At 44.6% G+C, this 26,650-nt stretch overlaps 1 protein-coding gene across 1 annotated transcript in view; it reads left to right on the top strand.

Moving 5' to 3' along the window:
* MYBBP1A (MYB binding protein 1a) overlaps positions 1-26,650 on the top strand; it is a 647,917-nt gene that overhangs the window by 573,714 nt on the left and 47,553 nt on the right. The window contains exon 24 of the mRNA XM_069226890.1: positions 22,232-22,345. Coding sequence (XP_069082991.1) covers positions 22,232-22,345 — 114 coding nt within the window. The remainder of the gene's footprint in view (positions 1-22,231; positions 22,346-26,650) is intronic.

Here is a 26,650-nt window from a genome sequence, read left to right as displayed (position 1 = left end):
ATGTTTTACCTGTACCCTTTTGGGTAGACTGCTTAATTGCCTCTCTCTGGTATATTTCTGTACCGTCTGCCATACCTGGGGTTTCTTGCTTATCTGTATGTCTGGGACATGTACTATTGATGTGTTTTACTGTAAAAGAGAGTGTAATGGTGTCTGTTTGGATACTGTGTACAAGCTACACAAGATTGTGGTTCTCTTCCGAGCTTTTTTCAAGTTGGATAGGGCAGCCTGTCTTACCTGTTAATTTGAAGTAGGTTTGCCCCTTCAATTAAAAAAAATATGTATTGTAATTTTTTTTTTTTATGAAACAAGACAATGTGCCCTGTCAGGCTGCGTAGTAAAGCAATTACATATGAATGAAATGCAGTTTGATTAATTCTGAATATTACACAGTGATACATTTAAAACTTTTTTGTTAGCTCAGCGACCTGGGGAGTTGTGCTCCTCATTGATTATTATTTTGTGGCGTGAAAACTGTTGGTGGCGAGTGCCCTCCCTCTTCTTCCCATCCTCAAGGTGATAATGTTTCCTCCAGGGACTCCATATCTTGTGAACTTCCTTGAGCACCCTTTAGCTTTGTATGTCACTTTTTCTGCCAGCATATATAGGTCCATAAACATTTTCCATTCCCTGATGGTTGGTGGCTGCATAACTCCCCAATATTTAGCACCATCTCTTTTGGCCAACACTAGCCCTAAGTTGCTAAATAGGAGCTTAGATAGTGGGATGTCTGTCAGTTGGTATTCCCAGTAGGATATACTTAGGATCTACTGGGATTGTTTCCCCTTGTACTGCCCCAAGTTCTCTCAAGTCTGACTGCATGTGGGGACTTTCCCAGAGTGTATGTAGGAATGATCCCTTTCCCCACACCTTAGGCAATGAGGAGATGGTAGCCTCCTGAACTTATGTAAGCCAGTCCTGTCATAGTATACTCTGTGGAGGATTTGAAACTGGATCAGCTTTGATGGCTACTTCTCTTCCTCCGTGTAATTAGTGAAGATATGACTTATTACTGAATTGACTCCTCGCCAATAAGTAGGTGGGATGGTCTCCTGGCAGTGTTCCCAGTCATTTATAACTATTATATACACTGCACAGTAGTATGCCTGGATGTCCAGGAGGGCTTATCCCCGTTGCATTGATTGCGGTGCAGTGTATGTAGTGCGATCCTAGGGTGCCCCTCATTCCATAGTAGTTTGCGTTCCTCCCCTCGATCTTGGTGAACATTTCCTCAGAGACCTGAACATATGTGTTTTGGAGAATATATAGGAGCTTTGGCAGGGTTACCATATTAAACGTAGCCTCCTCCAACTCTCCACATCTTCTTAAAATGCCACTAGGGCCTTTCTGATGTTTTGGTTGAGGCTGAGCTCCTTGTCTTGGGTTACATATAAGCCCAGATATCAAGTATTCAGTGAGTTGTAGTTGTGTTGAATTTCCCCTTCCAAGGTGTATGCTGGATTTGTTCCAATTTATTGTGTCGCCAGAGTGGGTGCCATAGTTTTTGAATAGTCAGAACATTTTGGGCCGCATCGTGTGGAGTCTGGTGACAGAGCAGGATATCATCCACATACAGTGAAATCCTCTGCTCCTCTCCCTCCTTTAAATGGAAACCTGAAAGTGCCCAGTCGAGATGAACCATAGAGTCCAGGCGTTCCAGTACAAAGGCGGACAGTAATGGAGGGGGCAGCCCTGTCTTGTTCCTCTCTCAATTGGAAATCCATTTGACGTTGTCCCATTGACCCGGATCACTGCCAGTGGGCATTGATATAGTAGCCCTATCCATCTCAAGAATTTGGGTCCATATCTCAGTACCAGTATCCTAAAGGGCCAGTGAATGGCATCAAAGGTCTTTTCGGCATCTAGGGACAACAACATATCTAACCAGTTGTGGCGCCTGCAGGGGTTAAATCATGTTGTTCATTTGGGCATGAATCCTGATTGGTCGTTATGAACAAAAGGGGTTATGACTCCTATGAATCTTGTTGCGAGGATTGTAGCAAGTATTTTAGTTTTGACGTTCAGGAGGGAGATCGGGTGGTAGAAGCTACAGTCCTCTGTGGGGTTGCCTGCCTTTGGAATTACTACTGTTGTTGCCCTGCAGAGGTCTGATGGGAGAGTTCCCTTGTCCCTAGCTTTTATAAACATTTTGAGTCAGTGGGGGCTCAGGATGTCTGTGTTTTTCTTGAAGAATTCTACTGGGATACCATTGGGGCCAGGTTTTTTGCCCAGTCTAAGTTTACCTGTCATGTTTAGTAGTTTAATAGGGTTTTTTCTTCCTCGAGGGAATCCTGTTCTGCTGATGTTAAGTGTGGTTCCCACCAGGTAATCCTCTATCTGGGTTTTGTCTGCCAATGGTCTTCTTTTATAAAACTCCCTATAGTAGCATGCAAGTTCCCCGGCTATTTCCTGATCTGTCTCATGAGTCTTGTTGTGTGTGCCCCTGTATGTTATGTACCAACGTCTCTCCATCTCTCTCTTTCCCAACCCTGCCAATAGTCTTCCGGCTTTCTCGCCTGCTTCATGTAGCCGGTATGGTGTGGCCAGTGCTTGGGACTTTGCGGCATTGTGGGCTAGTGAGTGGTATTCCTGATGAAGGATTTCTATTCTGCGTATAGTATTGAAATCTTTAGTTGCCCCAGTTTGCCCCTCTAGGTCTAATAGTTTCTGTTTTAGAGATTCAGTTTCACAGGTCTCCTTTTTCTTATGGGCTTTGATGTTTTGTGCCCTTTCCGTTAAGACTATTTTGAAGGCTTCCCAAAGTGTGATTGCTGAGGTCACTAAGGGCCTGATTACAACTTTGGAGGAGGTGTTAATCCGTCCCAAACGTGACAGTAAAGTGACGGATATACCACCAGCCGTATTACGAGTCCATTATATCCTATGGAACTCGTAATACGGCTGGTGGTATATCCGTCACATTTGGGACGGATTAACACCTCCTCCAAAGTTGTAATCAGGCCCTAAGTCTTTATTGTCACTAAAATATAAATCAATTTCTACTCTGAGTTCAAGGGAGACTCTCATCTTTCAGTTCCCAAGCATTCAACCTCCTTCTTGACCTCTGGCCACAGGGTCTAGTCCCCGCCTTGAGCCAGAGGGGTGAGTGGTCAGATGAGCCCCTGGACATATACTCTGCCTCATCTATGCTTGCCACTTCACCTGCTGGGGCAAATATATAGTCCAGTCTTGAGAACACCCTTTGGCCTCACCAGAAGTAAGAATAATGCTAGGTTTCTGGATGTAGCATGCAGCATTACAATTTTTGCCAGCAGGGTCTCTCTCAGGGGTGTCCGGAGGGGTCCTTATCTGTCCATCTCTGGGTTTATTACATCATTAAAATCATCCCTATAAGATGCACTGGGGAGGAGGAGTCTAGTAGTAGCTTCGCTCCTCTGCCTAGTGTGCATTGTTGCAATTTTAGGGAGGGGGGTGGCGGGGTTTGTATATACATGGCAATGTCATGTCTTTTCTTCCCCACATCCATTTGATGGCCACGTATGTGTCGTTGGGATCTACCCATTTCTTTGTGATCCTGATCGGGGTTTTTCCTTATCAGTATGGCAACGACCAAGGATCTTGTTGTGTTCCCTGCTTGTACCAACAGTTTGTCTGCTCCTTTGTGTAGGAATTAGCATTGGGATCCCCTGAGGTGTGTCTCCTGATGTAAGACCAAGTCTGGTTTGTGTCTTTTTATGTATGTAGCTGCCAGTTCCCTTTTTATTTCATTGCCCAGCTCGTTTACGTTCCAGGTCAGGATGGAGCTATGATGGTCACCAAGTTGTTTGACTCCTCCCATCTATCTCTTTTGTCTTTTTCTAGTCCTCGATGTATAATCTTTTGTGTCTGTAAACTGTGCTATTTGCAGTATGTAGGAAGTTGGCTCTGTATGTGCTATTTCGAAGTAAGGAATAGCATTCACAGAGTCCAAGGGTTCCCCTTAGAGGTAAAATAGTGGTAAAAAGAGATAATACTAATGCTCTATTTTGTGGTAGTGTGGTCGAGCAGTAGGCTTATCCAAGGAGTAGGGTTAAGCATTTGTTGTACATACCCATAGACAATAAATGAGGTACACACACTCAGAGACAAATCCAGCCAATAGGTTTTTAGTTTATTTTAAGAACCACAGGTTCAAATTTTACATTTAATAGCTCTTTTGAAAGGTATTGCAGGTAAGTACTCTAGGAACTTTGAATCATTACTCTAGCATGTATACTTTTTACATAAAACACAATAAGCTGTTTTAAAAGTGGACACAGTGCAATTTTCACAGTTCCTGGGGGAGGTAAGTTATTGTTAGTTTCAACAGGTAAGTAAGGCACTTACAGGGTTCAGTTCTTGGTCCAAGGTAGCCCACCGTTGGGGGTTCAGAGCAACCCCAAAGTTATCACACCAGCAGCTCAGGGCCGGTCAGGTGCAAAGGTCAAAGAGGTGCCCAAAACACATAGGCTATAATGGAGAGAAGGGGGTGCCCCGGTTCCAGTCTGCCAGCAGGTAAGTACCCGCGTCGTCGGAGGGCAGACCAGGGGGGTTTTGTAGGGCACCGGGGGGGACACAAAGTAGCACCGAAAGTACACCCTCAGCAGCGCGGGGGCGGCCGGGTGCAGTGTGCAAACACGCGTCGGGTTTCCTTCAGTTTTCAATGGGAGACCACGGGGTCTCTTCAGCGATGCAGGCAAGGGGGGGGCTCCTCGGGGTAGCCACCACCTGGGCAAGGGAGAGGGCCTCCTGGGGGTCACTCCTGCACAGAAGTTCCGTTTCTTAAGGGGCTGGGGGCCAGTGTGCATTTATTGTGCTGAGAAGTTTGATACCAAACTTCCCAGTTTTCAGTGTAGCCATTATGGTGCTGTGGAGTTCGTGTAAAACAGACTCCCAGACCATATACTCTTATGGCTACCCTGCACTTACAATGTCTAAGGTTTTGCTTAGTCACTGTAGGGGCACAGTGCTCATGCACTGGTACCCTCACCTATGGTATAGTGCACCCTGCCTTAGGGCTGTAAGGCCTGCTAGAGGGGTGTCTTACCTATACTGCATAGGCAGTGAGAGGCTGGCATGGCACCCTGAGGGGAGTGCCATGTCGACTTACTCATTTTGTTCTCACTAGCACACACAAGCTGGTAAGCAGTGTGTCTGTGCTGAGTGAGGGGTCTCTAGGGTGGCATAATACATGTTGCAGCCCTTAGAGACCTTCCCTGGCATCAGGGCCCTTGGTACCAGAGGTACCAGTTACAAGGGACTTATCTGGATGCCAGGGTGTGCCAATTGTGGAATCAAAAGTACAGGTTAGGGAAAGAACACTGGTGCTGGGGCCTGGTTAGCAGACCTCAGCACACTTTCAATTCAAAACATAGCATCAGCAAAGGCAAAAAGTCAGGGGGTAACCATGCCAAGGAGTCATTTCCTTACACAGTACTTTCCCTGTTTCGCTGTTCTATCAATTTCCCCTTTATTATTGGAACTAATTCCCTAAACTCCTCCCTCACAACCCCCATGTGAGTATTTCCCCTACGAACACAATAATAATAATAACTACATAATAACTACTAGACAGAAGAATCCGAGAGGTCTGTAACCCTCTTTCCCAATCCCCTAGAAAAGGTAAACTTTTAACTCAGTATTATTACTTAGTGCCTACTGCCAAGTGTCTAGCGCCCTAGTCTCTTGCCTACCTAGAGTTCACTCTTGCTTTTGAGTCCGTCTCCACGGGATATGGGGGTCACAATACACCATTGCTGTCTTCGTTCACATAGGTTACACTGTCTGTGCCAGTTTAGATGTCTGGTCTTCTGGGGGAAGAGATCCAGGATCGACGGTTCTTTTGTGTGATGGCTTCCGCTAAAGGATAGGGTGTCTCTGTGCCATTCATTGCCCTGTTTTTTGTTTTGTTTTTAGTAGCCGAGTGTCTCTACCCCTCAGAATCCGAGGACAGGGTCTTCTGCCTGGTCATAATGTCTGTCTCCATGGTGTTGTCTCCCCTCTCTTCTGTGCGAACTGGCCTCTCCTCTAAGGTCTCTCCTTGGCACTGGGCAGTGGACGTATGTTTTCCTGCTTCCAGTCTCCTTCATTCAGGGCCTTTGCTCCAGCCATTCCCATGCTTCTTCTGGGGTCTAGAAAAAGTGCCTTTCTTTGGAAGATTACTTTCAATTTGGCCAGGAATAGGAGCATGTATTGTGTCTGGAGATTATGCAACTTTGCTTTGATTGAATCAAACATACATCTTTGGCACTGCACCGCCTGAGTGTACTCTGGGAAGATCTGTATCCTGACATTCTAATGCCGGGTCTCTCCCAGTTTTCGAGCTTCGGTAAGTATCCTGTCTCTGTCCTGATAGTTCAGAAAGCAGGCAATTACTGGTCTTAGGGGGAGCTCCGAGTGGCGGATAATTGCCCAGTCCTCGATGCACATGTTTGATTACGAAGCAAGAGGAGAATTTTTCCATGGATAAATTTTTGTCTTAGCCATTTTTCCAAGAATGTTTGCATATTCAGTCCCTCCACTCCTTCTGGAAATCCAGCGGATCATAGTTTATTCCTCGGGGCTCTGTTTTCAGAATCTTCACGCCTCTACAGCACGACTTTATTAATGGTTCAGCTTTGGGTTACCTCTTTGTGTAAAGTTTGGACTGGGTCTTCTAGTTCAGATGTTCTGGTTTCGGCTCACGATCCCCTGTCTGCCACATTGCTAAGGTCTTGTCAAAGGAGAGAGACCTCAAATCGAATCTTGCTCATCTTTCCTTCCAGAACTGCGCATGAGGACTGGATGGCCTGCAGGATGACTGTGCTATCAGGGACTGGTGGGAAAACTGGTTTGACGGCTCCTTCGGTGAGAGGGGAGGGGGGATTTACCATTGTGGCCTATTTGTCCAGTTTCCCTTGTCTGGAGGTACTGGATTTCTTTTTGCATGTCATGTTGCGCCTTACAGTATGGTGCTTCACTGTTGTAGTGTGTTGTGGCTAGGGCGCAGTATCACTGTTACTCCACTATGTTGGCCTGAGCTCCTGGCTGCCACCCAATAAGCTCCATTGTTGCCTGTTTTTATTGTAATGTCAGGCCTACATCTGTCTAGCGTGTGTCTCAGTCTCTCTACTGCTCAGTTATTTCTATAAATATTCAGCGTTTCGCCAGAGCTGGTGGGACCCCTTCATTGAGGCAGTTTTTTCTTTTTTTTCTTGAGTAGTTGCATACCCTGATCTCACCCCATCTATTGAGTGTGCAGCCACAGGCCTTTCCCACCAGTGATGAGTTCACAGGCGGATTTTGTCCCTGCGTTCTCTCTTAATTGTCAATGCGCAGTTTTATGTCCCATGTTGGGGGCGGGGTCACAGTAGGTGGTGGTTCTGCTTCTCTTATCTGTCTATCTGCATATGCACTCCAGGCTGGCGTTTCAACTACCCTCCCTAATATGGTGAGTCCAGTCAGGCCTCTTTAGCAGCTCTTGTTTCGGCAGGTAGGCTTCTGACAATATCACAGTTCAGGCAGGCCCCTTCTTCCTTTTTATCTGCGCACCCGCCAGGACCCGGGTCTTGGCCTGTCCCCTTTGTGTCTGGTTCTCCGTATTAGCGCCCAAAGCGCCGGGCATGCAGCAGTGGGTTGTCTGAGTGTGCCTCAGTCGTCACTGCTAGGGTCTCTCCCACCCCGCCCGACAACATACCACTGGAAAGTACTGGCTCTGCTTGTCAGCTATGGTGAGGTGGCGGAGGGAGGTTTTTGTCTCCAACCTGTTGGGTTGGGCTGGGAGGCGGGAGAGCTTTTGAGCAGTGTGCTGTCCTTTTTGTCCCCCTCCCTGGGGCTAGGAAGTCTATTGGGTGGGTCTTGTTTCCACTGCTTCGTCTGTCTCGCCTCTGATGTGCGACAGGCCCACAATGCCACATTCACCTTCTCATCTGTTCTCCCTCCAGGGCTGGATTTCCATAGGAAGCAGTTGTTAGCTTGTGGGCTTCATTCCCATAGGATACATTGGGATATATCAGGATTTTGTTGGGGCCTTGCTATGGAGCTCTTCATTAAGCGTCCGCCCTCGTCGCCATCTTGGCCCCGCCCCTTCAGTTTTAGTGTCTATTTACCCTACTACAGCCTCTCTCTATCAACAGTGGCATTTCTTGGGCAATGCCTTGAGTAAATCCACATCAACACCGTGACCAGTTTTGACTAGTACAAACTGGTTTGACCTTGGGTTTGTTGATCCTGAAGCAGGACCAAGTAAGAATCCTTGGATTCTTGTCTCAGCTTTTGGAAGTGGCATAATCATCCATTTGGATATTGCATGCTTCGACTCCATTCAGTGTAATAGGTTAGGTGAAACTAAACTCCGTGTAACCCTTGAAATACCTGTCTGTAAAGAGCGTTTAAGAACTATTAAATATTGTGTGATGCGGCATGTACACCCAGGGTCACTAGAACAGTTTTCTGGGACATTGTGTAGCAGGAGACGTGGGCTGTTGCTGAGAATCCTGTAGAACTTCTAAGACTTGAGCTCACCGGCAGGGCTTGTATGTCACCACATGTGACGGGATGTGAACTGTCATCCATAGATGGGTAAGTGGGACGGGAGCTGACCAGTAATGCTACTGGGCCTGCCTTAAGCAGACTGCGTATATTATTTTCAGTGTGTTGTATTATGTGTTAATGGATAAATACTCTGTTTTACATTAAAAAAAAATATTCGGCTGAAAGATCGTTTATTGGGGTTGCTGAGTTGTGAGCCTGTGTTCACAATACACCTGCCGCCTCCCCAAGAGGCCTTGGACTGCTCGAACTGAGCTACCACTGACAGTCAGGTGCTGAAGGGGTACTTGGCCCAATTGCTCAGAGCCTATTGTGTGCTGGGCCCGGGAGTTCCTGCAGTAATCCTTAGTAGATAAATGGAACAAAACGTGTATACCACACTGTTATCTAAGTGTTTATGTTCTTTAATAAACCAACATTGACAAAGTCTGTAGTTTTAACTTCTATATAGTGCACTCTGGAACCAACAGCCCTACAGGTATTTCTGCATGCCAACATCCTGGACAACAGATTCCCCCTAGCCCCACCTGCCGAACATCCCGTGTCTACAAAGGCACAAATAGACATCCGAACAGTGGTTGGTCATATGAACGCAAAATGTACAAGTGAACAATGGGTCGGTGCGTACTTAATGCTTAGGACTGCATGACAGATGTTTGGTTCTTCTGCAGAGGAAATCACTTTAAAGGCAACCAAATAAGTGCCCTGTCAGTACTATTCAATCCTTAGACTTTCTTTCGAGAAATTGCTTCCTCTGAAAAACATACATTCAAGCACGCATACATACAGGCACAGGCCAAAAGATACAGGAATTTATGCGCTGAGGCGCACAGACGCACGCACACATTGAAAAACAGGCACACGTAGATGGATTGTTACATCATGATGCCTATCAGTGGAAGAAAACGAAGTCCTCAGAATTGTCTTGGTGACGGAATCCCAGGAGCCTTGAGAAAGCAACACTGGTCGAGAAAGGAGTGTTGGCTGGCTGATGCATTGAAAGATGTCTGGATTTATGTAAGTAGCTCAAGTTATGTTGGACATATCTTGTATGTGTAATTAGGTGGTATTTTAGTTTCCTTCCAGACACAAGGTTTTCCCTGCTGCATTACATGGATAAAACCAGCTTAGATATTTGGAAATTGGTGAAATGGTTCAGTCTGGCAATGCAACAGTAAATACAGGATATTACAACAGATGCCTGGTTGCAACATAGGTTCTGTGAAGACAGGACGACTACTTCGTTTATAACAGCACATCTAGAAAAATCGCTTGTTCTGAATTAACACGATGCAGCGACTAAGCTCATAGCTACTTCTCGATGAATATCAGTTTTGACAGGGACCACTGTTTTGAGAACACCGTTAGGGAGCCAGAAGGAAGCTCACGGTTTGGGTTTATTGACTTTTTCTGCAGAAGATGTAGTCCCGTACCCGGAGTGTTCCCTAGTTCCACCTCGTTGGATCTGATTTGTGAGGATGGCAGCCACGTGAGTAAACTCTTGCGTAAGAGAGCGGCGAAGAGATCCGTGGTCAGAAATAGAGCTGACAGAGATGTGACTTTTGTAGCAAGGGTACTGTATTAAACTGCCTTTGACAGGCCTGAGGCCGGGTCTAGACTGCGGCTCAGCTGCTCATTAGAGACACCGATTGAGCGACTGGAGCGCAAGGGGGTGATGGTCTCATCTTCGAGTCTGTAGAGCTGCGACATGGCAGAGCCAGAGGTCCAGGAGAGTTGGGTTGCTCCAAGGTGTTGCAAGAGGCATCATGCTGCAAGGGGACTATGTCACTACTGGACACGGCTCATCCAAGGCATCGGTGGACCCAAAAGCTGGGACATGGCAACCTGGAGAGTGACCTCTGCCATTGCACGGCGGCTGGAAACTGAATCAAGTCCGTTCCTCCGCTGCCAGTAATAGTGCACTCCTTACATGTTAAGCAATACATTGTATGTAATACCTTTCACACCAGTGCCCCTTCTTGGTATGGACGCATTAAACCAACAAGCCTATGGTTTACATTTGGAAGTAAAGCACCATGTAGATTATTTACACACTTGGGTAGTTCATTCACCTAGACCCTTCCACCTTGAAATAGGGGTATGTGCGCTTACTCTCTTGAGAGCATGACTTCATCTTATTTATTTCCATCGGTAGGTCCTTTGCTGCTTTCAGAAGAGCCTTCCATTAAAGGGTGTCTCAGTAGGCCTCACAAACCAACCAGACCTGATCAGACAAAGAGCTGCTTTGGAATCCTGTTGTTCTTGTCACGTTGAAGAAATAGAATTGGGAGGGGTCCTTTTCAGTGAACGCCCTCTTTGTTACAGTGTTACTCATAGAATTCTGCATTCAGCGCAGGGCTACTTTTCAGGGTTTCAGCTCCACATGAACATCGTTGGTTTTAGAAATGTTTTCTGTAATAAACCATAATTTATGCGGGAATCCTTGACAAAAATGAATCTATGTTTTTCTGCTTTGAAAGATATATTCCATTTGGCTACTGGCCACTCTAAGCTGCCAGCCCCTTTCATAACAGGAGGAACGGGGACTGTCAGGAAGTGATAAAAACGGTGCTCTGCCACTTTGTATGATACATTCTTATGAAAAAAATATATATTTTGGAATCGGAAGCGTGGCTTGAATTTGCTGGCCTTGGAATTCCTGCATCGCTGAATAAGTAGCCAAGTAGAACGGAAATTGCTGACTTGAGCGTTTTCCCATCAGTGCGTGTGTGTTTCGGGGAAGAAAAAGGAAATGTTTCTGTTTCCACATTTTCAGATGCCTTTGCAGTTCAGCTTGCTACTATCCTGTTCCTTGGAAACAAACATGCTGTGGCCAATTCAGGTTAAACGCCATTATTGCATGCAAGGAGTGGGGCACGTGCTGTAGGTTATTTGTTGATCAGAGCTTGTGTTTTTGTGAAAATGTTGGCTGTAGGTCGGTTTTTCTGAATTCATAAAATATATGGCTCCCATAATTAGGTGACATGGGTACATTTTCATGGTTTTAAGATTGCGCAAACATTACCTGGTCTAGACCTCACTTGGTTACATGTGAAGTGCTCCCAAGCCTTCCTAGGCATAGTGGTGCTATACAAAATCATCATAAATAAACAAACAGTTTCTGCCACAGTGAAGGCTTTTACAGCTACCAAATCGAGAATGTGAAACACTGGCGGCTTCTGTCTGGAGTGGACTTGGCCCTCACATGTTTCAAAAGCATAATAAAACGGGGTTCTTAGTTTATGAGGATACGGTGAGTATGAGCTGGACCCGCAGAGTAATTGTGCTTGTGTGATTGGGAAGATTGCCATTAATGGCCTTTCTCTTAGGTTTGAGGCCCAGCAGCCGTCAGATAACTTAAGTGGTCTTTAGGAGAGTGAGCCAGAAAGAATAATTCGTGAAAACTGAAAGAATTCTACACATTCCTCAATAGATGTACATTAGAGGCTTAAGAGAGGAGTTGTAGAATATAGATGAGGATGAGCTTGTCGTGTACATGATGAGTGTACATGCAAAGATGTAGCAAACGTTGTAGTAGGAACTGTGGAGCTCCTTGATGAGAATACTTCCAGAATGAAATGTTGGAAATCGCCTATTGTATAGCTGTACTTAGGTTGGGTGATCAGTATTGTGCAACTTAGACGTTGACGTGAGCAGGAGCTCAGAGGAGCTGTTTTTGAATAATAGTCCAATGGATGAGTAGATTGTAAGAGGAGTACGGCGCCTGCATGCTGGGAGGACCAGCAGCAGTAAGTAGTGATAATCAAGGGGTGTGTGCAGCCTTGATGCTGAATACCATCTGATTTGCAGAACAGAGGATGTGGTCACATGAGGAGCGCCTCATGAGAGATTACAGCTGAACAAAGAGTTGGCTGTCAGGAGGACACTGGTGGGGCTTCCGGCCTTCCCCAGCTGCCTGGTAGTATATGAAGTAAGTTCCCTTACCATAAAGAGATGCAAGTGGGTGAATAGCCTCTGATGACATCGATAGTGGGCTCGAAAGGGAGTGTGGGGAAGATGGAGAATGCCGATCAATCCAACATGTGATGAAGTGACTTCACGCTGTGGATTTGCATACTAGTCAGTGTAGTCTGAGAACTTTAATGGGCCAGTGTTCAGTTTAGAGAGGTTTGCATCTCAGCAGGCTTCCTTTGCATTGCACATGCAGATCTGGACTCGCCGCAGATGTATGACCATAGCTCAGTCGAACGCTCAAACCTAGGTCGCTCTAGACAGGAACACTGACATGTTAAACCCTGTGCAGTCTGCTTCAGAGAGCCATGTCTAAACTCGGCCCTGACGGGATCTTTTCAAATATGCAGTGATCCAGAGTAACCCTGGCACTGAAGAGTTGTTGCACAGTTGTTTACGTTTTCTCAGAGGGAGGGCTGTGCTTCACCTATTAACCTGCAGCTTCAAAATGTAGTTTGGAATTGATGCATTCAGATCCAGTTATGCAGCATTTCTAGGGGTGTTCCAACATCCTATCGTAGTGTTTATTTCTGCAGGTGGGCACACCTTAAAATGTTAAGTGCTACATTTTTCAGTGGAATTACGATTAAAAAATATGTACAGAGACTTGGCAAAGTTTCTAATAACTGTGCCTGTCCTCATCACTCTTGTGCAAGAGTGAAGTATGCATTCTCGCTGTTTATTTCTTTACAGAACTTCCTCTTTAATTATGTCAATTAAACAGTAAAGTGAAGAGTAACTACTTTTAGATTCAAAAATAACTTAACCCCACCTCACTGTGAAGACGTGCTTTTGGTAATCCAGAATTTACAGTTGCTTACTTAGGGAATTCCTTTGGTCAGCTACAGATCCCCGCCTTCCTCCGCAGTCCACTCGGCTAATGCTGCACGGGCTGTGTTGGGCGAATACTCACCTGCCATACTCTGGTGCTCTCACGCATAGTTCAAAAGGTGAAAACTTCATTGTGAAGGTGTTCTCACCTTTATGAACATAAAGAACCGTCGGTGAAGGTCACTGACCTTGACTGTCCAGTCAAGTGGGAGTTGGAGATTTTTTTTTTTTTTTTTTTTTTTTTTTTTTTAATGAGTTTATTCAGTTTTCAAGAAAATATCAAACAATCAGTGCAGCGTTGCATTATCAAATACTTTCCCATTACTGGTGTGGTAGGCATGGAAGCGGGAGTTTCCCAGGTGAGGACAGGAAACAAGAAGAACAGGTGAACACCAGGAGTCCACATCCTTTCGGGTGCCTCGTGAGGGAATGATGCGAACGGCTGAGTTATTCGTAATCCTTGATTGGCCTCACTAGCAGCAGAAGAAGCAGGGGATTGTCAGTGTGGGAGGGTCATCGATTCGTCTCGTCCAGTCCTAGTGCCAGCTAGGGCAGCTGGGGGCTGTGTTGTCCCCCTCTAGTGTGTCAGACTCGTCTCCCAGGGATGAGTCGTGATCACTCAACTTGTCTAGCATGTCACGACAGTTGCCAAGGTCTCGTTCTGTGTTATCAGTCCGAACGCTCCGGAGCCCGCACTCCCCTGGTGCCCCCCATTCCAGGAAGTCAGCCCACCATGTAGACAGAATCGGAGGCTCTGCATCATCGGGCCAGTACTAAGTCCAGTTGAGCGATTCTGAAGTGCATTTTTCCCCTTTCTTGGGAATAGGCAACAGTCCCAGCAGGCAGTGTCGGTTCTGCGTTCATCTTTGGGGAGGTGGAGACTTAATACCTAATGGCTGCATACATTATTGGGGTAAGAAATGATGTACGTCACCTCTGGCAGATACAAAGAGCATTGGCCCAGGTATAAAGGTATTGCAGCACCCCATGCCTGCCACAGCCCTAGTACAAGGGAAGGGGTTGGGTCTGTGGCTATATTTCGTAAAGTTTCTCCAGCACCGCGCAGAAGAATCAAGTTGTAGCCACTGCGAATTTTCACCATACTGCAAGTATGTGCGAGTTAGATGACACTGCCATGGAAATCTAGGCTCTTTCATGAACATGCAGTCATCATATTGCCTTCCTTCCCGAGTGCTGCGGAGTGCCTACAGCTTCTGGAAGTGAAGTTGAGGCAGCAACAGTGTTATGCAAAATGCCCCAGAGTTGAGAGTCGAGTCTCCACAACCTGACTGCTGGTTAGCTGGTTGGGATAATAAACGTCATAATACCTGCCTCCCCATTGAATTCCTCTTCTTAACACAAATCCATTTGACCATTGCTTCGACATTCTCTGAGCATTTTAGCTTGTCGGTGCTCCACATTTTCCCATTTTCCAGCGCCACTGTGCGTAGTTCATGTTTTTGCTGTTTTTTTGGAAGCATGTAACACACACCTTTCTTGCTTGTTGGAAAATCTCTTACTGTGACCCTACTTTGAAAATGCAACAGACCACCTGCTCGGAGACTGACATAGGTTTCATGCTTGTTCTAGTCAGCCCATGCCAGGCCTAGAGTGGTAAAGGGTTCTCATCCTGTTAAAAAAAAGGTTTCTGTTCAGTAGCAAGCAGAATTGGCACCATTATAGATTGCCAGGGTATGTTCTGTGGCCTGTGAAGCTATGTCAGCCATCTCTGCATAGCCATTTTATCCTGACCCATTAGATAGTGTTGTCAGTTAGCTCGTGTGGTTGACAATATTACTATGTCAGGCTATGCTGTTGTATGCCATTGTGGGATACATTGTTCTGTGCAAACTTGAATTTCACCCTTTTATCTGTTTGCATAGTAAGCCTGTAATATGAAAGTATTAATAGTATTATCTCCCTCAAGATGCAGATTATCGGAGATCCTCTTTATGGCACTTAACTGTACTCTAGTACCAGAATGTGTACATTATTTCAACACAGCTTACACTTCCTTACCTTATGCATAATACTGAAATAGGTTATGTCAGATAGTACAGTATTTATATGTTTGGTCAGTTGTGGAAAAACAACTTATTGTCACATATTTTTCTGTATGATGTAGAAAATGCATTTTTTGTAGTGATTCCAGACACCCAAGACAGGCATGCACATTCAGTTTAGTCAAGCTGTGTATTGCAATGTAATGATTTTTCTTTAAAGCTGAGAAGTGATGTGCACTACTGGTCATGAGGCGGACAATGACTGAGTTCAGAGGATACTGGGCAATGCACGCCCAATGTGTTACTGCTTTTTGATCCTTCAGTACTAGCACTGATTTTGCTTCAGTATGTTAGAAACCCCACTCCGCGTCTTTGTGATGCCTCGGAAAACATCACCCAAGAGATGTGGTCACTGTGCCATGCAGTATCTTTTTGAAACAAGATGGCTGGCTAATGATTAACTTCCTGCTTCCCAGCGTACTCATCTTAAATATTGAATTCTCTTCCTGTGCCTGAGACTTAGAGTGTGTATAACTGTGATGTGAAGTACCGTTCACCAAGTCTAGTGAACACCTGAGGGAAGAAGGGGCAGAACAAAGAGAAAGGGCCCGCAGCGTCACAGATGTGGAAACACAAAGCATATAGCCTCTTCGAATGTATATATCGTCATCAAGTTGTGGAGCCATTGGTGCCAAAAGATAGGAAATTTCTCCAGACCTTGCAAATCAGGATTTATTGAAATCAATGGGAGTCTGAATACAGTGCATGCTAATAAGAAGCATGGAAAGGAGAGTGGAGATAATGGTGGTGGTGATGATGTGGACTTTTTTGGGGGGGCGGTTTGCAAAGCCAGAGGGTCCACAGTGCGGTAGAACCGTATTGTCCCCCACCCTGATTACTGAATGTGCATGGGGTGTAAATACAAAGGCGGGGCATTTGTAAAGCGAACACTATCACCCCTAGGGGTATCTGGGTGCTGAGGGTGCTGCATCTGCGTCAAAAAGCCAGGTCTTGAGTTGCTTTCTGAGGACTACCTGGGAGGGAGCGGTTTGGAGGGGGAGGCCATTCCAGGCTTTGGCGTTGATGAAGGCTAAAGTGCGGCCCCCGCTGCGGGTGTGATGGATGCAAGGGACTTGTGCGAGGGCGAGTGAAGAAGAGCGCTGGTTTCTCAAGGAAAAATGGAAGTACACCCCGTGGTTGATGTAGGACACTCCCAGTTTGTGGAGGGCTTTGTAGGCATGTTTGAGTGTCTTGAACTGACGTCCTTTCTGGACAGGGAGCCAGTGGAGTTCCCTGCGGTGAGGAGTGATGTGGGCATGCTTGGGGGAGGTCCAGGATGAGTCTGGCTGGTGTGCTCTGTATTGTCTGTAGTCGTCTGAGCAGCTCATATTTCTCCTATACTTTGATTGACGAGGGACATGGGAAAAGGAGAGAAAGTGGATTGTTCAAGGCTGATTTTTTTCCTGAAGGATATTGTGGCCATAAGTTGACCATGTTTAGATATTTATCTGAGGAATTTACACAGAAAAGTGTATGTGGTTCAGAGAGCGAAGACTGCCCTAGGATGCAGGGAACTGGATGGGGAGGGAGGGGAGGATTTTCCGCCACCCTAATCATCCTGAATAGGTATTATTGATTGTGGGGCATGATGCTGATAAATGGCGTTTTGAAGCAGATGAATCTGGCAAATATAATGTTTACATAAAAGACATGGTTGCCCTGAGGATGTAGTTGCAGAGAATGGGCCTCTTGTCAGAGGAATTTGAAACCTAGTTCGATGACCTGGAATACGACACCACAAACAGTGTTACACCATCTCACGAAAACTGCATGGTTGAGCATTTACGTAGAATTTTGGTGAGCATGTGTGTAAAGAAATGGCTCCCTGTTGCAGTTACCCCCCACTTTTTGCCTGATACTGATGCTGACTTGACTGAGAAGTGTGCTGGGACCCTGCTAACCAGGCCCCAGCACCAGTGTTCTTTCACCTAAAATGTACCATTGTTTCCACAATTGGCACAACCCTGGCACCCAGGTAAGTCCCTTGTAACTGGTACCAAGGAAGGTCTCTAAGGGCTGCAGCATGTCTTATGCCACCCTAGGGACCCCTCACTCAGCACAGAAAAACTGCTTGCCAGCTTGTGTGTGCTGGTGGGGAGAAAATGACTAAGTCGACATGGCACTCCCCTCAGGGTGCCATGCCAACCTCACACTGCCTATGGCATAGGTAAGTCACCCCTCTAACAGGCCTTACAGCCCTAAGGCAGGGTGCACTATACCACAGGTGAGGGCATAGGTGCATGAGCACTATGCCCCTACAGTGTCTAAGCAAAACCTTAGACATTGTAAGTGCAGGGTAGCCATAAGAGTATATGGTCTGGGAGTCTGTCAAAAACGAACTCCACAGCTCCATAATGGCTACACTGAATACTGGGAGGTTTGGTATCAAACTTCTCAGAATAATAAACCCACACTGATGCCAGTGTTGGATTTATTAAAAAATGCACACAGAGGGCATCTTAGAGATACCCCTGTATTTTACCCAATTGTTCAGTGCAGGACTGACTGGTCTGTGCCAGCCTGCTGCTGAGAGACGAGTTTCTGACCCCATGTGGTGAGGGCCTTTGTGCTCTCTGAGGACAGAAACAAAAGCCTGCTCTGGGTGGAGGTGCTTCACACCTCCCCCCTGCAGGAACTGTAACACCTAGCGGTGAGCCTCAAAGGCTCAGGCTTCGTGTTACGATGCCCCAGGGCACTCCAGCTAGTGGAGATGCCTGCCCCCTGGACACAGCCCCCACTTTTGGCGGCAAGTCCAGGAGAGATAATGAGAAAAACAAGGAGGAGTCACTGGCCAGTCAGGACAGCCCCTAAGGTGTCCTGAGCTGAGGTGACTCTGACTTTTAGAAATCCTCCATCTTGCAGATGGAGGATTCCCCCAATAGGATTAGGGATGTGCCCCCCTCCCCTCAGGGAGGAGGCACAAAGAGGGTGTACCCACCCTCAGGGCTAGTAGCCATTGGCTACTAACCCCCCAGACCTAAACACGCCCTTAAATTTAGTATTTAAGGGCTCCCCAGAACCAAGGAACTCAGATTCCTGCAACCTAAGAAGAAGAGGACTGCTAAGCTGAAAAACCCTGCAGAGAAGACGGAGACACCAACTGCTTTGGCCCCAGCTCTACTGGCCTGTCTCTCCACTTCTAAAGACACTGCTCCAGCGACGCTCTCCCCAGGGACCAGCGACCTCTGAAGCCTCAGAGGATTGCCCTGCATCTAGAAGGACCAAGAACTCCCGAGGACAGCGGCTCTGTTCACCAAAGACTGTAACTTTGAAACAAAGAAGCAACTTTGAAACAACTTGCGTTTCCCGCCGGAAGCGTGAGACTTGGCACTCTGCACCCGACGCCTCCGGCTCGACTTGTGGAGAACAATCACTTCAGGGAGGACTCCCCGGCGACTGCGAGACCGTGAGTAGCTAGAGTTGCCCCCCCCCCTGAACCCCCACAGCGACGCCTGCAGAGGGAATCCCGAGGCTCCCCTTGACCGCGACTGCCTGCTTCTAAGAACCCGACGCCTGTTAGGGACACTGCACCCGCAGCCCCCAGGACCTGAAGGATCCGAACTCTAGTGCAGGAGTGACCCCCATGAGGCCCTCTCCCTTGCACAGGTGGTGGCTACCCCGAGGAGCCCCTCCCTTGCCTGCCTGCATCGCTGAAGAGACCCCTTGGTCTCCCATTGATTTCAATTACAAACCCGACGCTTGTTTGCACACTGTACCCGGCCGCCCCCGCGCTGCTGAGGGTGTACTTTCTGTGATGACTTGTGTCCCTCCCGGTGCCCTACAAAACCGCCCCTAGTCGACCCTCCGAAGACGAGGGTACTTACCTGCTGGCAGACTGGAACCGGGGCACCCCCTTCTCCAGTGAAGCCTATGCGTTTTGGGCACCACTTTGAACTCTGCACCTGACCGGCCATGAGCTGCTGGTGTGGTAACTTTGGGGTTGCTCTGAACCCCCAACGGTGGGCTACCTTGGACCCAAACTTGAACCCCGTAGGTGGTTTACTTACCTGCAAAAACTAACCAACTCTTATTCCCCCTAGGAACTGTGAAAATTGCACTAAGTGTCTAGTTTTAAAATAGCTATATGTGATTTATGTGAAGACTGTATATGCTATTTTGATTATTCAAAGTTCCTAAAGTACCTACCTGCAATACCTTTCATTTAAAGTATTACATGTAGAATTTGAACCTGTGGTTCTTAAAATAAACTAAGAAAATATATTTTTCTATACAAAAACATATTGATCTGGAATTGTCTTTGAGTGTGTGTTCCTCATTTATTGCTTGTGTATGTACAACAAATGCTTAACACTACTCCTTTGATAAGCCTACTGCTCGACCACACTACCACAAAAATAGAGCATTAGAATTATCTCTTTTTGCCACTATCTTACCTCTAAGGGGAACCCTTGGACTCTGTGCATACTATTCCTCACTTTGAAATAGTGCATACAGAGCCAACTTCCTACAATGTGTAATTGACAGTGCAAATTGGCCTGGATTTGAAAGAAGAGGTAAAGAAAATATCATGGTGCTACAGAACCATACCCCAGTGATTGACTGAGAAATCCTCATTCTTTATAATGAAGGGCAGAGCACTGTGCAAGGGGGTTTCTCCTGCATAGATGGACAGGACAAATGTTGAAACTTGTTGGAACAAATCCGTCTGTGGTGGTGCAAAACAAAAATGCTAAATCAGTGGTTCCCAACCTTTTGACTTCTGTGGACCCCCGCTTTATCATTACTGGAACCCGGGGACCCACCCCATCTGAATCCAATGAATCCTTATTGGAATCCGGGGATTGCCCCCTCTCCCCCCCCAATTGAACCATGACTGAAAGCTGGGGACCTAACTTAATCTGTTAATAGTATTCAATTTATTAAGCAGTCACAGACCCCCTGAGGAGGCTTTGCGGACCCACAGGTTGGGAACCACTGTGTTAAATGGTACAATGACAAACTGGGATGTGCAAGGAAAGCATGCAAGAAAGGGGATTTGGTGCATGTGAGAGTAGGTAACGTGAAAAGCAAATGAATGTCCAAGTGATTGCATCCCAAGTGCGTAGTTATGGTGCAGGGGACCATGTGGTGATTGAAGGGGGTGGGAGGAGGAGTAAGAGAAAGTTAATGGTATGCTTGAGCGAGACGTGTGTGAAGAAAGAGAGATATCCTTGATCAACGGGAGAAAACCTTGAGTAAAGGACCAGTGGTGGAAGAATGAGAAGGCTACAGAAATAAGATGATTACACGCAAAGTTAATTACTGTTGTGTGTGTATACATACACCTAGAAACGAGGTATCTCATTTACATATTTATTTGATTCATTTTTTATTTAATTCATTTCTGTTAAGTACATTTTGTGTGACTGTTACTTTATAAGTTAAATCATTGTAAGTGTTATAAAATATCCTGTGCTGTGTTTGGCATGGGGAAGCAGAATGGGTGTGTTACATTCCACAGACATAAGTGGAACCTTTGAGGAAGCCGTCAAACAGTGTTAATGGGAGGCCGATTCTAGAAGGGAAGCTGGAGAGGAAGCACAGATACCGCTGAGGTTGGATATGCACCCTCACAACTGGAATAAGGTCAAGAATAGGGTCACGTTTCTGTTTAAAAGTTTCACTCACCCCTATTTCAGTGTGACTGCTTAATACGCAGAATCCATGAGAGGTGACAGGTATTGATTAACTTGTAACTTCTTGTTACCTCAGCATTGTATTTATCATTTCTATTATACAGGCTGGCTTTCCCTTGCCCCCAACATCTTGCTGACCCTGTGCTGGCGATCTAAGCCATAACACGAATAGTCTCCATATTAATAAGTAAAATCATGAGGTTGTGCACCTATTCACGGGAATGTGAGGGTACTCATAGATAGGTGAGTGAAAACGTACAGAAGAGAACTGTGTGCATATGTGGCACTGCCAGCCCAGTGATTTGCTTCCAACAGCTTTCATTAGCAGATTTCTGCCACAAGTCATTAATAGGATTGAGTCTACAGTGTACAAGTAAAGATAGTTTTGTCCTATTCAGCTTCTAGCTGGAAAAGGCAATATGTAATATCATGGAAGAGAGTAAATTAAAGTACTAGTGTTATCGTCACTTGATTTAGTCTTAGTATAGATCAGTACTTTCTTTCTCATGGGTCTGTGTTTTTACCAAATTTTTGAAGTCCTTTAAATTGCATGTCTTTCTTCTGTTGTTTCCACACTCTGAAATCAAATAACCTTTTGCCTTAGTTACTTTCTTTTCTTGCCTATTTTGTAAGAGTTTTATTTCATTTAGAATTGATAATCATCTACACATTTCGAGACATGAGTATTTTGGCACTAAAGTGTCAAATATATTTGTTGACTAAAGGCAAGCTGCATTGCTGCTGAGACACTTGCTCTAAACATCTGATAACTTATTTTTACTGTAATGCAATTCCCAATTTGTTTGAGGTTGCCTTGTAAAGCAATTTTCAGTTTCATTCTGCTGTATTTCAACTCTTATTAGTTTTTTTCAGAATGAAAGATGACCCAATTGTTCTGTCCGGCTTACAGTATTAATTAAAGATATACTCGAGTTCCCTTTCGGACTTGTATGCACCTTTCAGGTGAAAACTTTAGCACTGCCACAATTTTCCCTATTTATTAGAAGAATTTGATGACAACAAAATAAAGCTAGACAAGTGCATTTGGTTGAACTGTGAATACCTAAATTCTATCCAGGATATACAATATTGTGTTTTTTGTTGTTGTTGCAACTCATATTCCATACCCATTGCTCCACATTCCTGCTTTGCATTGTGATTGTTCGAACTGCTTTTGGAATTAGTTTTCAGTTAACCATGTTATCCATACTTTGATTCCAGAGCCAGGCCTGTGAACTTCTCCAGAAGGCTTTGAGGACCCCAGAATTTAAACTTTCATACTCGGAGGCTGAATGGGAAAAACTTGTCAAAGAAAGTATTCACCAGGTTCATGAGGTAAGAATTAAAATGAAGTGGATTCTTGGATAGGTTCTGGTACATATTTGACTTTTTCTCCTTTAGTATGTTTATACTTGCCTATAAGGATTACCAGTGTAGGTCTACCAATCATCAGGCGCATAGGCAAATTTTTAGGATAACTGCGGTATATAGAAATGAATCCCTTTTAGACCCATCTCTTATCTTGAATGGATATCCTGAAAATCCCATGTGGTCATATCCCTCTACCTTATTGTTTCTTAGTTTATGTGGAACACTGCTTGAAAGTGTGTAGTACCTTGCAATTTGGAATACTTGGTATAAATCATTACCTATCTGAGAAAATACACTTTTTGAATTACTAACCCCTAATAAGACCACTCCAAAAAAGCCTTCCGCTGCATCCAGAGATATTCCATGACCGTCTGTTTATTCCGTCTTGAACTCTAGCTTAAATATCCCTTAAATGTTCTCCTATGTAGTTTGCCCAACATGGTGGTGATTTTAACAAGATTGGTCAGAGATTTATCACAAAGAGAAATGTGTTGCATGGGCATTCCTACCAACTCTTGGGTCAGTTTTACCACATGATTACATCAGCGATACATTTTTAGGGTGACTCAACGTTGTGTGGCTCCATAAGTCATGTTCCACCATTTGTTTGCAGTTTTCAATAAAAGAGAGCACAATATATTGTTGTTCGACATCTTTAAAAAGATTTTTAAATGGCATGCTTTTTAATATTGTACTATTCTGGTTGTATGATGCTTTATCACAATCCAGTCATCACAGGATACTGCATCACCAAAGTATATATTTATATAATTTACGATTGCTTCATCCACTTTACATTGTCTGTTTGATAACCTCTTGTATTCTCTGACGGATTTGAACTCTTAAAATTACTTTTAGTGCAAACGTCTTTTTTATTTAGTGTGTATTTAATTTCTGTGTTATTTTGGTAATGTGCCTTATTGTTTCCCTGCGGTTTGCCCTGTACCCAGTTATTTTTTCCATTTATCCTGACCCTGATATAAGCCTAACCTTGTATTTTCTTTATTTTTTCTATAGGACTTATATTATTATGTATTCATATTAACATTTACTTCTAAATCTTTCTTAATATCAGTTGTTTTTGTTACTATTTAAATTGATATTCTTTGCAGGGATTATCCCCAAACCTTTACCATTCACATTTTTTGTTGTTTAATAATAATGTCAATAGTAATATTTTAGTTGTGTATTACTTCAATTGGAAATCCCCCTTTTGAAATTGTATTTTAAATATGTTTAGATATATCTTTATCTTATTTTAGTTATCCTTTTCATTGTTTTTAATTATTTTATGTGCATTCATGTTAAGAGTAGTTTAAATTATGTATTATGGAGGAACCACCAAACTGCCCTGTAGAGTGATATTTTAAATATTAAATATTTTTTTTTTTTACATCTAGCAATTTCCTTTAGTATTATATTTAATTGTAATTTAACTGTTATATCTTATATTATTATTAGTTCTGGTTCTACTTATACATTGTTTGGAGGGCCCCCTTTTAATTCTATTAATTCCGTGTTAAATGCACCCTCATACACCCAAAGGCGATCCAGGACTGAGAAGCGAAGATTTTCATTGCTAAACATAAGTTGTTGTGGGCTCAGACATAATCCTGCTTTCAAGGCCTTTCTATTGAGAGGAGCAACTTTGTCATTGAAGTCCTCCTGTAAGTCCAAATCGAAACACAAAAAAACTAAGTGGAACTCAACCTCTTTTCTCCACTCTTTATCCAAAGAGAAGGTGAGAGGGAATGATGTGATTCGGTCTTCCTCTTGGTTTCTGGTCAATGTGCTCTCAATTTTCCAGGTCATAAGTGACTGTTGCAGATTGAAGCTTTCAAAGAGGCCATGCTGCATTTTTTTACTGCACTTCATGTTCCCCCAGCATGTCTTTCAGCCCCAGTGAATGCACCACAGGGGCATCTACTCAGGTTCTTGCCACTGGATTCATCCTTGGCATCATCAGACCCCTTGGGACTCACTCTGGGCCCAGTACCAACTCTGGTACATACTTCCACGCCAACTTAGGTACTTGCACCGGCACTTCCACAGCAACACCTTTGCAGACACCACTCGCATCAGAATAGGTTCCGGTGCTGGTTCCTATGTCTGACACTAAACCAGCTTCAGCCCTATCTTGATCAGTGCAGCGCTGTCAGATTACAAAAGCACAACCAGTCATTATGCAGCCTGATTCTGAACCAGTGTCTCTACCAGGGTGGATGTAGCAGCAGAGGCCCGATTATCTTTTTGCTCTGGCTCTGAACAAGGTACACCCCAGGTTGGTGAATATGATAGTGGGGAGAGGAATGGTTTTCTCACCCTCACTACACAAATTACTGCTTTTAGATGGAGTTATGAGGCAAGTGGGCTTGATACCTTCTGTGAGATGAGAGTGCATCATTTGCAGTTTGTTGTCCAGCAGACAGCCGAGGACCTGGATTTGCAGCTGCATTCAGTCTAGACAAGAAATAATGTCCGTAAGGAAATTTTGCAGCCTAGGACATCCATGTCTCAACCCTTTGTCCCCTTTAACAAGGCTCTCGCCGATACCTAATGGGCACTTTGTCAAAGCCTTGTTTTTGTCCACTGGTGAATAGATGTTTTGTACTAAAAAAGCTTCCTAATGAGCCTTGTGGTTCAGGTTTCCACCAGTAAGGTCGAGCTTAGTTCATTCCACACAACTCCTTCAGATAGGGAGTCCAAAAGGATTGAGGCCTTTGTCAAACATATATTTTCCTCTGCCAGATCCACATTGCGATCTGTATATGCTGTGTGTTTATTGGTTTGATACACACATCGTCTTCGACATGGCAGTAAGATCTTGCAGGTGGTCGTGAAAGACCTCAAGGCTTCTTTGGCCCAGACAGTTCATGATCGCAAGACATGGCAAAATATGTGATTCATGCTGGCTTAGACCCTACCGATAGTTTGGGAAGGGCGGTTGGCACAAGTGTTGTGCACCGCTGACACGGACGGATGCATTCCATAAGTTTTTCCAGAGCTGTATAAGCCTTTATCGTAGATCTGTTCTTTGATCTGTGACTCTTATAGTGAAAAATTCAATTCTGCCTTGAAGTGTTCTAAAGAAGGTAGAGTCACAGCACACTCCCTTGGTCTGCTGACTCCTACCAAGCAATTCACACAACATTTCAAAACTTTTAGAGGCTGCCCAAGAAAGATGCCCTTTATTTTTGCCCCGTCAACTATTCCCTCGGCCACACCCTCCCTGTTCTGTGGAGTGGCCTCTTTTTAATATTTAACAAGGTCCTAAGTTAGTACTCAGCACACTCTTAATAATTGTTCACACTCCACGTCTGAGGGTATGGAAGGGGTTAAGCAATAAGAAACTGACATCACTACACAGTAGTGCCACTTTTATATACTTTCAAGAAGGTGTAGAGTCAGTTCGGAGCACAGCTATGGGAGCACTGGTATGAAGCATGTTTCCAGATCCAGTCTGGCACCTCAGGAGTTTAGAGGAGGAACTGAGGAACCTGCAGTTAGAGTATCAACCAGATACCGAGGTTAAAGAGCTTGATCATGTGAGCATTGTCAATAACCAATTTAGATATTTTCCACATAAATTTAAAAAATGCAATATCTAATTGTCCAGTTTGAAATCTTTCTTTACATTTTAAGCTGGCAATCTTGAAGATATCTTCGGCAGTTTTGGTAAAATACTCATTTTGAAGACGCGGACTCCCCAGTACACGAGGTAAAATTAATTAAAGATCCCAGCTCTCCTTCATCTTTGCTTAGGCTTCTGTAAAAGTATCCCTCAAATCTCAAGAATATATCTCATCATCCTTATGATAGTGTTAATAATACACTAGTAGTTGTATTATGCATTTTAGATCTTTATTTGCACTATATTTGTAGCTACAATGGCGAAATTCATATTGTAACTGGATATTTTACTTTTATTCCATGTGTTCCTCTCTGTTCAAGACACCCCTAGGTCTTTCTTAAAACCTAAATTCAATTTTTGCCTACGGCAATTGAATGTTTATGTAGCAGTTCCTCATTTGCAATAAAAATATAAAGAAATTAAAAAAAACACGAAACTTGATTATTGTACGCTGTCTTGCTCCATGACCCCCTTTATTTGGGTCTTCCATTTTGAAAAGTATGCTCCGTCATTTAGTGAATATGTGATATTTCGTTTGGTCTCTCCGGGACAACAAAATCAGAGAGATTTTATAACATTTCACACAATATGTACGGGGAAGCCATTTTAAAAACAGCCTTCTTGCCTGAAGGAGCACT

Source organism: Pleurodeles waltl, chromosome 3_2 (assembly GCF_031143425.1).
Source record: "Pleurodeles waltl isolate 20211129_DDA chromosome 3_2, aPleWal1.hap1.20221129, whole genome shotgun sequence".
NCBI lineage: Eukaryota > Metazoa > Chordata > Amphibia > Caudata > Salamandridae > Pleurodeles > Pleurodeles waltl.
This window is presented reverse-complemented; position numbering and strand designations above follow the sequence as displayed.